This window comes from Schistocerca gregaria, chromosome X (genome assembly GCF_023897955.1).
Source record: "Schistocerca gregaria isolate iqSchGreg1 chromosome X, iqSchGreg1.2, whole genome shotgun sequence".
Taxonomy (NCBI): Eukaryota; Metazoa; Arthropoda; class Insecta; order Orthoptera; family Acrididae; genus Schistocerca; species Schistocerca gregaria.
The window spans coordinates 739,840,476-739,853,899 of record NC_064931.1 but is presented as its reverse complement, the minus strand read 5'-3'; the positions used below and the strand labels follow the sequence as shown (position 1 = coordinate 739,853,899).

At 39.6% G+C, this 13,424-nt stretch overlaps 1 protein-coding gene across 1 annotated transcript in view; it reads right to left on the bottom strand.

Annotated features, from left to right (window-relative positions):
• Positions 1-1,356: 1,356 nt before the first annotated feature.
• The window catches only part of LOC126297603 (nuclear pore complex protein Nup98-Nup96-like), a 228,684-nt gene continuing 216,616 nt past the window's right edge, over positions 1,357-13,424 (bottom strand). The window contains exons 16-17 of the mRNA XM_049988587.1: positions 11,379-11,625; positions 1,357-2,349 (exon numbers count right to left, since the gene is read on the bottom strand). Of these exons, the coding sequence (XP_049844544.1) occupies positions 2,145-2,349; positions 11,379-11,625 (452 nt within the window). The 3' untranslated portion in view covers positions 1,357-2,144. The remainder of the gene's footprint in view (positions 2,350-11,378; positions 11,626-13,424) is intronic.

Sequence of the window (13,424 nt, the reverse complement as noted above, 5' to 3'; positions counted from 1 at the left end):
CTCAAGTTTCACCACAGGAAAACAGGGACATCACACACAGAAGCCGCGACGTGCTGCCATCGAGACCACACTACGGATGTATTATCAACTATAGATTTTTTATATTTTTAATTAATTGTCACTGTTTTTTTAATTACAGACTTCTATACAACTGAATGTTTTACCTTGCCAAGATAGAAGTTTCACATTATTAAGATTTGCACTTTATATGTGGATTTTAAGTATGGATCCATTTCCACGTGGAATATGTCAGTACACATTTTATTATCAGATGCTCGTTTTACTATGTGAAGTAATTTTAATTAATGACTATGCATACCACATTTTAACCATTACAATTGTGATAATGGTTAATCGTGTAGCCAGGCTATAGTGCCCTCTGCTGGCCTCAGTTTCCTTGCATAAATGCCAAACACATTCAGATCATCACCAGCACTTACTATGTACCTACATGTATAGTTGATGTTGATACTACATCAGACTATTTTATGGTGTGTATGGCTGGTATACATGGCTGTTTATCATGTAAACATTTTATCTTTCTTATATAGCACAAGGACTTTTATAGGGTTTGCATCAGCAAATTAGCTTAGTTGGTTACACACGGATTTTGTTTTTCTAACAGATCTGAAGATGGCAGTAGCTGAAACCAGTCATAGTGAAATGTAAAAATTTATGTGACCAGGACAGACCTGTAAAATAAAGTGCCGAAAATTTGATCACTGATTCATTTTCAAACTTTGTCTCCATTTGAAAGCACTTCTGTTCATATTTTCAATTTTTGCTTTATTACCGCAGAACATCTGGGTTGTGTTTCTACCATTTTGCCTGTTAAATAGGATGTAAATCTGTGTTTGTGCCATTTCCTATCCACACAGCCTCCCGGCTATTATTCAGTATTTCAAAACAAAGGCAGAAGAGAGAAGAAGGGGAGGGGGGCAGGGGGAGATGAGTGTCCATATCTTAATCATGGTGCCCAACTACTAACATAACTGCTAAGTTTCAACAGTTGGGAAGTATATTCCGCTGTTGTGTGCCCATTATGAATTTAGTTAACAAACATGGAAACGTCCTAAAACTGGAGACAATTCTATATATTGAAAGCATTTTCTTTGATCATGTGTGAAAGCTTGTATCTTAGAACATGAGACCACTTATTACCTGTTTCACTTTTGTTTTCTTGTGCATTACATTTTCATAAAACTTCATTTATGGATATATTTTTATTAATTCTCTGGTGGTTTTTGTAAATAACTATTTTCAACGATGTATATAAAAAAACCGTAAAAAGACAAAATTTCTGCTGAGAGAGTGTCCTTTGGATGTGTTATATGAAAGTCAGACATCAAACAACAGTTACAGAAGACAATATTTTTAATTTTCATCTTGCACAGGATGGGACCTGTTGAAATAATTATTAAACACATAACAAGAACATTACTTAACACATAAACACTACAGAAATATTGAATACATTTTTGTGGGAACTTCAAACTAACATACTGACAATTTCATATGACAAAAGTAAGCTAAAACTGTTGCAAGTATAGATCTTCAAAAAGGCACGTTAAAGGCACAAAAAAATTCAAAACTTTCACCAATAATGTCCTTAAGATATCAGTATACACATCATTAATAAAACCATATTTTCCGTTTTGGGGCATGAAATTAGCAATGATTTCCTTGATCAATGGAACTAATACTACAAACTGTTTATTGTATGTTAAAAGGCCAAGTGTTAGTGCGACTCAGTTCAAGTACAAAAACGAATGTTTAGTTTATGATGGTTTTCTAACTGAACTTGGAGAAAATATTTATATTAAACCAAAGTTATAAACATTTCACTGTTAATTAATACCTTTTTCTCAAAAAGTATAGAAAATATAATCTCAGATAGGTATTGAAGAGTGACATCATTTCAAAAACTGCTATTCTGGTGTTTAACACACACACACGTAACATGTTATAGATCATAAATCTAAAAAAAAAATCCTGATTATAAATCACAGAATAAATCTCTTAAAATTTTCCTGTACGTACTGAAGGAGGTTGCACAACACAAAACTGTTTTTTTTTTTTTTAATTTCAGAAATTATACCATGGTTTTACAGTTACATGAAAGTTATTAAAATTCATACTGATTCTCATGTGAACAATCTAGAGTTTGCGAAGTCTGCAGGCCAATTCTCGATGAAGTTCCTTCTTTCTCGTACTTTAAAATTATCTGGCACAGGTAACTTTGTAGTCATATACAGAAGGATGCGACAGCTCATTTGATCATTCTTCTGCAATCTTACGAATTCGCCGACCAAATCAAAAAGTCTATCACAGATGTCAATTCTGCACAACCTGAAGACACAGGAAACAAATACACACTCAGGACAATATAATATAATTATCCAACACACAAACGCAAACACAAACACACAACCCCCCCCCCCCCCCCCACAGTGTGCACTGAAGTTGCCCAATAGAAGGAACGGGCATGGGATGTGCCCATCCAATCGATCATGAGGTGGAATATAAAAAGAACACACTGTGATTTTAACTTCCACTGCAATTGCTCGTAGAGCCATGGTAAGAGTGGCACGAAAGGACTAGCATCTGTCACTGATGGAAACAGCCACTCCACACTTAGCCCTGTCTCCAGTAATACCCTCCTTCCTGTAAGGCTGGTAGCCCTTTAAAGCAGGTATATTGGCGACTTTAAAATCAGTTTCTTGTAAGCTGATGCAGAATAGTCTCTCCTGGGAGCCGTAATTATTGGAAATCCGATTGGTATCTGTGTACATTCCACCGCAACATAGAAGTCCCTGTGGGAGCCAATGGCTAGTGATGATTGCCCTCCCTCAGCAGCTGTGATCTACCAGAGGGGTCGATGGAACATTAGACAGTGCCTGGCTCTTGTCCCTCCATGTGGAGATCAATATACTTGACAGTAAAATCACATCAGAAAGGGAGAGTGATCCCTAATGTGAATGTCTAGCTGCTGCTTTCTTCAATTTTTGAATGAGTGATAAGTTTCCTCATTTGTGGGAGGAATTGCTTGTGTGGGTAGAGCAGACATCTTAGAGTTCTTCTGATTATGGTATTTAGTCGCACATGGCTGAGGTTCCAAGTCCGTCGTCAACAACTTCTTAATGATTTCAGGTTCATGTGAAGGGCATGTTGGCTATTTGACACCTCAGTGAAGGATGTTGTTAAGCCATTCGAGTTCAGGATTATTTGAGGCAATGAGGGTGACATTTAGCATAATTGCTTAAGAGGACATTTTATCACTGCAGATGCACCACCCAAGGGTGGACAGACTGAATGAAAGACTTACGTGAAAGGGTGATAGGTAGGTTGTAAAAGTATCATCATTTGAAGTAGCTACCCATTAAAAATTATTAGTAACTCATTACCTTCATTGCTCATCATATCTGATCACATATACACTGTTGCTACTGTTCTGCAGTTGGCTGTCGTGAACAGGTTGTACACACATATTTGATGTGGAGGTTCATGCAGTAAAATTTATCAATGGAAACTCAAGGTTGCAATATCAACAATATAAAGAAAAGGTAGATTGCTACTCACCATAAAGATTACATGTTGAGTTGTAGACAGCCACAAGGGAAAGACAATTACACACAGTTTTTGGCTAAAACCTTCTTCTATAAAGAAAACCAACGAACACACACACACACACACACACACACACACACACACACACACACACACACACACACACAAAAAGCAAGTGCACCTCATATACACGACTGCCATCTCCGGCAGCTTTGATCAGAATGCAACTGTCATGTAGAACAGAAGAAGCAATCTGGAGAGGGCAGGGAAGGGGTAGCAACGCATTGGTGGGGGGAGAGAAGAGCACTGTCTGACAGAACATGCACACTGCACCAACAGGCACAGCATCAAGAGGTCATGAGGCACGGGGATGTGAAGGGTGTGAAAAATTAGATGAGGCACGAGAGGACAGACTGGCAGGTGTATTGGCAGAGGGCGGCACACAACAAGGGTGGGAGGTAAGAATAGGGAGGAAGTAATAGAAAGTGGGGTGGAAACTTGGGTGGAGCGTATGGGATCCATAGGTTACAGCTGACACCAGGATAATTTCGAGAGCAAAGAATGTGTTTTAAGGGTAACACCCATCTGCACACTTAAGAAAAGCTGGTGGTGGAGGGGAGGATCCAGATGGCTCAGATACTAAAGTAGCCATTGAAATCAAGCATGTTATGTTCACGCTGAATGTTGTGTCACAGGGTGGTCTACTTTACTCTTTGCCACAGGTTGGCGGTGTATGTTCATCCTGGTGGAGAACTGGCTGGTTGTCATACCAATATAGAAAGGTGTACAATGATTGCTGCAGAGCTGGTGTGTGACATTACTGCTTTCACAGGTAGCGTAATACATTTATGGGTAATTTTACACAGTTTCATGCATTTGTGCATATTTTTACATATCTGCACATATTTTTAGATTTTTTTTTACATATCTTTTCTGTAATTCTGATCCCCTCACAACCAACTAACACCTGCATTTGCTCATCATTACCATTATCCTACGCCATCCCTGTCACAATACACCCCAACTCCATCTTTCTGCACCATTTCAGAGAAGTATCCCTTTCCGTGGCTAAAACCCAGTCCCACGTACTGTTTTGTAAATGCTAGCTAAATCATGAAATCCAATCAATGGCCTAGCCATAAAAATTCCTTACTCTGGACCCCACACCTTCTTTCACAGTGACCTTCATCTTTCCAGTCCCTGGCCCTTACAAACCTGGTACTGCAAAAAACGCATCTCCACTGCAGAGGTATTACTGAACAGTCTCTTCTCTCCCAGCAAGATACTGCTACTGTTCAACCTTTACTACATACATCACATCTCTGAAATCCAATCCCTTACTCACCAGCACCTGGAAGAGCATTCCAGACACCACTTCCGTAAGTTATCCAAACCTGCTGACATCCTACTGCCACCTCGGGGCATTACTATCCAACACCACACAGTGTCCCTCCTTCTCAATCCCTCGTATCACCCAGAACCTGCTTAGCTGACCTTTTCAACTTGCCCCATGTCCCAAAACTTCTTACCAACATTCCACCAAATCCAGAACCGAAACATTCCTGTAACACTTAACATTTCCATGAAAACCCTCATCCCCATAGAAGTTTAAGTCCTATCCAAAGGCCTCACCTTTAGCCCTAATCCCAAATTTAATGACTTGTTGAAGACCTACTCTACTACTCCCAATCCCTGCAATAAAAACATTTCTTTGCCACCAACCCCTCCAACCAAAATCAACTTAGTCCCCACAATGAGCTCTGCCTCTTCCAGTTCATACCACTATACAACTGTGATTTGCCCCTATCACCTAACCACACCCTGTTCACCTTCCAGGAATTCCTCACTTCCAACTTGGCCCCACCATCCTTCCCCAGAACACCAAATTTTCAGCAAAAGAAAGGGCATCCGTACACAATGTCAAAACAAATCCTGATGCAATCACCCTACCTACAGCCAGAGGTTCCACCACTGTTGTTATGAATCCCAGTGACTACATGGTGGAATGCCTCTGCCAATTAACTGAATACTCTGCCAGACTGATCCCATCAAGTCTAACATAACCTACAATTCCTGTTCATAGAGTTAGGCCCTTCACAGACCCCTCTCGCCTGGATCCATTTCCCTCCTCACCCATATGAAACCCTGCACACTGATCTCCTGCATGCTCCCAAAAAGTCCACAAACCGAGCAATCTCACATGCTCAGTTGTAGCTGATTATTAGCCCTCATTGACCAACACCTATAACCACTTGCCCATCTTTGATACCAACAACCTCCTTCACAGACTATCCTCCATCCCCACTCCTCTACCTCTTGGATTCTACTTGTCACTGTTGACGCAACTTACCTACATACCAACATCCCTTACACACATGGTCTTACCACTACTGAACACTACCTTACCCTATGCCCTTCAGACTACAAACCTACCACCTCATTCCACATGCATTTTAAACAAATTTATTGTAACTCTCAACTACTAACAAATCCTTGGCACAGCCATGCGTGCCTACATGGCACCCTCCTATGCCAACCTGTTAATGGACCATATAGGAAAGACCTTCCTAATCTCCCAAAATGGCAAACCCATAGTCTGGTTCAGGTTCATTGATGATTTCTTCATGATTTGGATTAAGGGCCAAGACACCCTATCCTCATTCTTTCAAAACCTCAACACCTTCTCTCCAATCTGCTTCACCTAGTCCTCTTCAACCCATGTCACCTTCCTGGATGTTTACCATCATCTCTCTGATGGCTCCATCCACACCTCTGTCCATATTAAACCAACCTACCACCAACAGTACCTGCATTGTGAAAGCTGTCATCCCTTCCATACCAATAAATCCCTCCCATACAGCCTGGCCACCCAAGGATGGCTTATCTGCAGTGACAAGAACTCCCCTACCTAGCATGTTGAGGGTCTCACCAAGGCCTTTGCTGACTAGGTCTGGGGGTAGTGCCTGTCTGTGAACAAATGTTCCTTGCCATTTCCCAAAACACCTGCATCATCCCTACAACCCCAAGAACCAGCTACAAAAGAGTGCCCCCTTTGTCAGCTAATAACACACCGGAAGGGAATAAGTAAACCATATCCTTCATCATGACTTTGATTACCTACCGTCATGCCCTGAAATGATGGACATACTATCCAAGATCCTCCCTGCCCCTCCTAAAGGAGTGTTCCATCACTCACCCAACCTCCACAACATCCTTGTCCATCCCTATGCCCCTCCCAATTCCAACCCCGTGCCACAAGAATCATATCCTTGTGGAAGACCAGAAACAAGACCTGCCCAGTCCACCCACCCAGCACTTCCTATTCCATTCCTGTCACAGGCTTATCCTACCCCATCAGAGGCCACACCACTTGTGAAAGCAGCCACGTCATAGACCAGCTCTGCTGAAACCACTGCACCCCTTATACTGTGCCTGTTGGCGGTCTAGGAGTCTAGTCCCTGCATATCCCACCAGGCACTGGTCTGTTACCCCCCCCCCCCATACCTTGCTATCCCTATCTATCCCTATCCCTTACCACCCCCCCCCCCCCCACCCCCCACACACACACCCTACATTGCTACTTCCAAGCTATGTAACAGTTTGATTCCAGTCTGAGATGCTACAGACATTGGTCATGAGTGCGTGAAGTGTGCTTGCTTGTGTGAATGAATGTCATGTTCCTTTAGTAAAGAAAGCTTTGGCCGAAAGCTACATACACTTTGCCTTGTGCCTGTCTGCAACTCAACTTGTCGTCGGTACTGAGAGCAGTCATCCATCTTTTCTTTATACTGTTGATAAGGTAAAATGTAAATGTAAAAATGTAGAGGCATATATCACTAGAGGTAAGATAGATACTGCCTACAGGGAAATTAATGAGACCTTTGGAGAAAAGAGAACCACTTGCATGAAGATCAAGAGCTCGGATGGAAACCCTGTTCTAAGCAAAGAAAGCAAAGCAGAAAGTGGAAGTTGTATATAGAGGGCCTATACAAGGGCAATGTTCTTGAGGACAATATTATGGAAATGGAAGAGGACATAGATGAAGAAGAAATGATACCGCGTCGAGAGAGTGACAGAGCACAGAAAGACCTGAGTCGAAACAAGGCCTCAGGAGTAAACAACATTCCATTAGAATACTGACACCCTTGGGAGAGCCAGCCATGACAAAACTCTATCATCTGGTGAGCAAGATGAGCAAGACAGGCGAAATACCGTCAGACGTCAAGAAGAATGTAGTAATTCCAATCCCAAAGAAAGCAGGTGTTGACAGATGTGAAAATTCCCAAACTATCAGTTTAATAAGCCATGGCTGCAAAATACTAACACAAATTCTTTCCAGACGAATGGAAACACTGGTAGAAGCCGACCTCGAGGAAGATCAGTTTGGATTCCATAGAAATGTAGGAACACGTGAGGCTATACTGACCCTACGACTTATGTTGGAAAATGGCTCAAGAAAAGGCAAACCTACATTTCTAGCATTTGTAGACTTAAGAGAAAGCTTTTGACAATGCTGACTGGAATACTCTCTTTCAAATTCTGAAGGTGGCAGGGGTAAAATACAGGGAGCGTAAGGCTATCTACAATCTGTACAGAAACCAGATGGCAGTTATAAGAGTTAAGGGACATGAAAGGGAAGCAGTGTAAGAAGTGAGAGAGGGTTGTAGCCTACCCCCATGTTATTCAATCTGTATATTGAGCAAGCAGTGAAGGAAACAAAAGAAAAATTCGGAGTAGGTATTAAAATCCATGGAGAAGAAATAAAAACGTTGAGGTTCGCCGATGACATTCTGTCAGAGACAGCAAAGGACTTTGAACAGCAGTTGAATGGAATGGACAGTGTCTTGCAAGGGGAATATAAGATGAACATCAACAAAAGCAAAACGAGGATAATGGAACGCAGTCAAATTAAATCGGGTGATGCGGAGGGAATTACATTAGGAAATGAGACGCTTAAAGTAGTAAATGAGTTTTGCTATTTGGGGAGTAAAATAACTGATGATGGTCGAAGTACAGAGAATATAAAATGTAGACTGGCAATGGCAACGAAAGCATTTCTAAAGAGAAATTTGTTAACACTGATTATAGATTTAAATGTCAGGAAGTCATTTCTGAAAGTATTTGTGCGGAGTGTAGCCATGTGTGGAAGTGAAACATGGATGATAAATAGTTTAGACAAGAAGAGAATAGAAGTTTTCGAAATGTAGTGCTACAGAAGAATGCTGAAGATTATATGGGTAGATCACATAACTAATGAGGAGGTATTGAACAGAATTGGGGAGAAGAGAAATTTGTGGCACAACTTGACTAGCAGAAGGGATCGCTTGGTAGGAAATATTCTGAGGCATCAGAGGATCACCAATTTAGTACTGGAGGGCAGTGTGGAGGGTAAAAATCACAGAGGGAGACCAAGAGATGGATACACTAAACAGATTCAGAAGGATGTAGGATGCAGTAGGTACTGGGAGATGAAGAAGCTTGCACAGGATAGAGAGGCATGGACAGCTGCATCAAAACAGACTTCGGACTGGAGGCAACAACAACAACAACAACAACAACAACAAAAAACAACAAACAACAAAACAAAAAACAAGGTAAAATGTCATTCTGTGATACTTGTATTAAAACCGGTACACAATGAGAAAATTCCGTTTTTAGATGCTGGTGCATTAAACATCCATTAAAAAAACATGCCCCTTTATAACATTTGTTAATATGTAACATGCACAAAATGTTCTATTCTGCCATATTGCAAATTGCATCAAAGGTAAATGAGAATTTCACTATGAAACATGCATCGCTCTGTTGTGCAACAGCACAATGGGTAAATGCCATGCTACAAAAAAGGGCATGCTTAAAAGCAGTGCCTACAAATATTTTGTCTGAAAACTCAAACGGCCTTTTAAATCAAAAAAATTAACATTTTGTATCTTCCTTCTTAATGTCAAGTTATTTGCAGCCCTCTTCTGTTAGAGCGCTCCAAATTTTAGAGTGTAATATAACTATATTAGTGCACAAGAAACAGCGAGCTGTAATCAAGTTTCAAATTCGAAGTGTTTGTCGACACATGGAGCACCCTCTCTTTCAGCATGAGAATGCCAGACCACACACGATTGCTGTAGTATCTGCAACAAATTGGCACCTTGTGTTCTCCTGCAGACATTCCTGACTTGGCTCCATCTGATTTTCATCTACTTCCAACACGCGAAACACATCTTTGAGGACTTCACTTTGATAGTGATGAAGCATTGCAAGCAGAGACGAGTTTGTGGCTCCGTGAACAAGTCAAACATTCTACAATCATTATCAACAAACTGGTCTCTCACTGGGAGACGTGTGTTCATCACCAGGGTGATGATGCTGAGCATCAAGTGTCTACACATGAAGAATGGAGATGTTGAATGTTAGTAACATTTGTACTGCTTCTTTCACCTGTTGGGCCTGGTGGTCTTGTGGTAAAGTACCTGACTGGGAAACCAGAGGTGGCAGAATTGAATCCCAGTTGAACCATGGCAGTTTTTCAATCCGCCTCTAACCTATGCTGCACAACTGAATGATGCAAACTTTCACTAGGAACAAAGTGGGGTTCTGAGACCATGTTAAACTGCAGGTACCCTTTCTACAGTAGTATTACTGGGGTAGGCTAGAAATGAACATGTGGCCGAAATAGCATCCAAATGAAAACTTGCACCAGGCCATTGAGCCACACAAAATCATTTTATCTTCCATCCCACCCAACATTTTGGGGTCAGCTTTACTCTATTCATACAGTATCCTTCAGAACATTGTATAATTATTAATAAAAAGCAGTTTTACACGCTAAACTGTCTAGTTAACTCAGCTGACTGAAGTGCTTCCCAGATACTGGATGTACCAAATTATGTTGGTTTTCACGTAAGATGTATAAGCAGTAACTTGCTCTCGAAGCTATAAAAAATGAAATTTTATGAAAGTACTTTTGCAAGTATGATCTAATATACAATATCACTCCTGTTGATATTCACAGCTTTATTTATGTTGCTATTAAATTGCTGCAGGTGGTGCAGTACAGTGGAATACCAAAAAAGCAACAGTATGAGGTAATTGATTGTAGTTTAATTAGTATGGCCAACAAGTTTTAAATGAGAATTCAAAAACATTTCAATTTTGAGAAATTTCTTCTGCTTGAGACTGGGCATTAAATTTTATAGTGCAAGACTATTTCTGTGCCTACTATGTCTTCCTGTACCGCCAAATTGTGAATATAAAAATAAGCAATTTTATACAACATTTTCTAACATTACAGATATAATGGATGAATTTTTAGTTCATTGGATTTTTGTCATGGACTCAAATGGTATATAGTATATAATTCTCCTATCCCCACCCCCACCCCTTCTACACTTAGGTTAAAACTCATTACATCTGACTAGCATTTGTTTTTATTGTTTTCGTGACATTCTTTAATTGCGAAAATGGTGTATTTGCTAACTCAACTATTTCTGGTATCTTTTTCTGTTAGCTTCAAATGTTAGCCACTTGGCTGGAAGTGTTAACATCCCTTACCTTCAAAATCATCACAAACACCGTATTGAAAATTAATTTCTTTTGCAAATGCTGTGGCCTTATTCTAATGAGTTCGCCACTCTGCTACGAGAGGGGAATATATCAGTTATCTACCTTTGAAATATTTAGTAGTACTCTGTACTTTATAAATCGTGGCAACCCCGCAACTTGCAAATCTTGGTAATAAATATGTAAGTGCTGCCTGAACTGTATTTTCTGTACAAAATTAATTCAAGATTTAAATCATAAATATACAAAATGCTCACCTGTCCATCTCTGTATTGACTATGAACTCTGGAAGCAGTCTACAGAGGCTAATGGCATCCAACTGCACTTTCTGTAGTTTATAACCATCAACATATTCTGGATGCTTCAGCATGAAGTTAATTTTTGTCATCACTTCGAGGTACAACCAAATAACATATCCACCCTTCTCCCAATTAAAAAGAGTGTTTTGCTTCTTACATTCAATGGCTAGAGGTTTCAACAGCTTAAGAAGTTCTTTATACTTTTCTGAAATATGGGAAAAGAAAGGAGTTTATGTTTCCACATACACACACAAAATTTTAAGCAAAAACTGTCATGTCTTTTCTTTCTTCATAAGATTTTCAAATACAAAAAAAGTTTAACATTTTCCTGGTTTGTTTTAGGACACATTCAATACTAAACCATTAGCGTCCCAATTTCTGAACTTCTGGTCACCACCACCACCACCACCACCACCACCACCACCACCACCACCACCACCACCACCAATGAAAGCAATACAGCAAGGCTCGATAAAAATCGAGACAATCACAGCAGAAGTACATACTAATAACTAAATCACAATGTATGAAATTATTACAGTAATTACGCTTATCCATTATGGATATTTTAGAACCCTTGACTGTTAATTGAATATAAATAAGTTATATATATCTGCAGCCAGTCACTTCTTTGAATAATTATGTTTTATTTCATGAACCAGTTTTTTAACCCTTTCATGTTCATCTTCAGATGGTTTCTGGAGGTCACATAATTATTTCTAGCATAATGCAGGGTGCTGGCTCTGTAACAAGAAGATGATACACGTTTTAACATATCACCTTCACTCTTGTTTATCTGCCGATATGGATGTAAATTAATGTTTTTTACTTACTGCCATTGTATGGGTAGCTGTTTTCTGTTAGTGTCCATCTGTCTGCTTCCATCTTGATGGCCATGCAAATGGAAGCAGACAGATGGACACTAACAGATTGTTAATGCTACTGTCACAGTAAGTGAACAATTAATTTACATCCATATCAGCAAATAAACAAAAGTCAAGGCGATACATTAAAACGTGTTTCATCTTCTTGTTACAGAGCCAGCACCTAGCATTACACTGGAAAAAATGATGTAACCTCCACAAACAATCTGAAGAGGAAGCTGCTGAAAATGTTCGAAAAGCGATTCATGGAATAAAACATAATTATTCAAAAAAGTGACTGGTTGCAGTTTTATGCAACTTATTTACATTGTATTACAGTAATACTTCTACGCTTAGGATGTTTAAGTCCTGCGATTTCTAGATCCATGTGAATCACACAGCAAAGCACCAGTATTACTTAGCCTTCCTTAACACCAACTAATACATCCTGTTTCTGAATATGTTGTAATGAAGAATGACAACTTTACCTCATCTGTGAATGCATGCATCTTTTCTTCAATAACCTATCACTCTTTTACATCTTACACAATTTCATATCTAAAGATAATGTAAAATCTGAAGATAATGTGACCAGGACAATTTCAGATGTCACCACATAGCACTAATGTATCCAAAACCATGCCTAGTACATATTCCTTCATGTAAGTACACTGACTACATAGCAAGTCAGAGGAAGCCGATAACTTCAGCAACACACTTCACTTTCATACACTAGTTTATGAAACCACATTAAATTTCACAAATTTCAACTGCAGCTTGGGCAATCTTTAATTTAAATATTGTGGACACCAGCTAACAAAACAAAACGGTGTGCTCTAGTGGAGTGTGACCTCGAAAATGCAAGATGCACATTTATTTGCATTATTTTACATTTCACTTTAGTTTGAAGTTTTAAGCTCTGCTGTGTTCCTCATGAACACTACATGACATAGGTAGTTATGTATGAAAAATCAATATTGCAGTCAGTGACAAGGAAGCTGATGAAAAAAATTGTTACAAATTGTTAATGACGGATACAAGCAGTATGCTTCTGGACTTATTAACTATTTATTTCAAAATACTGCTAAGGTAATGTACGTAGAGTATCATTGTAGACAGCAAGCACTGTTGATGGTCCTGT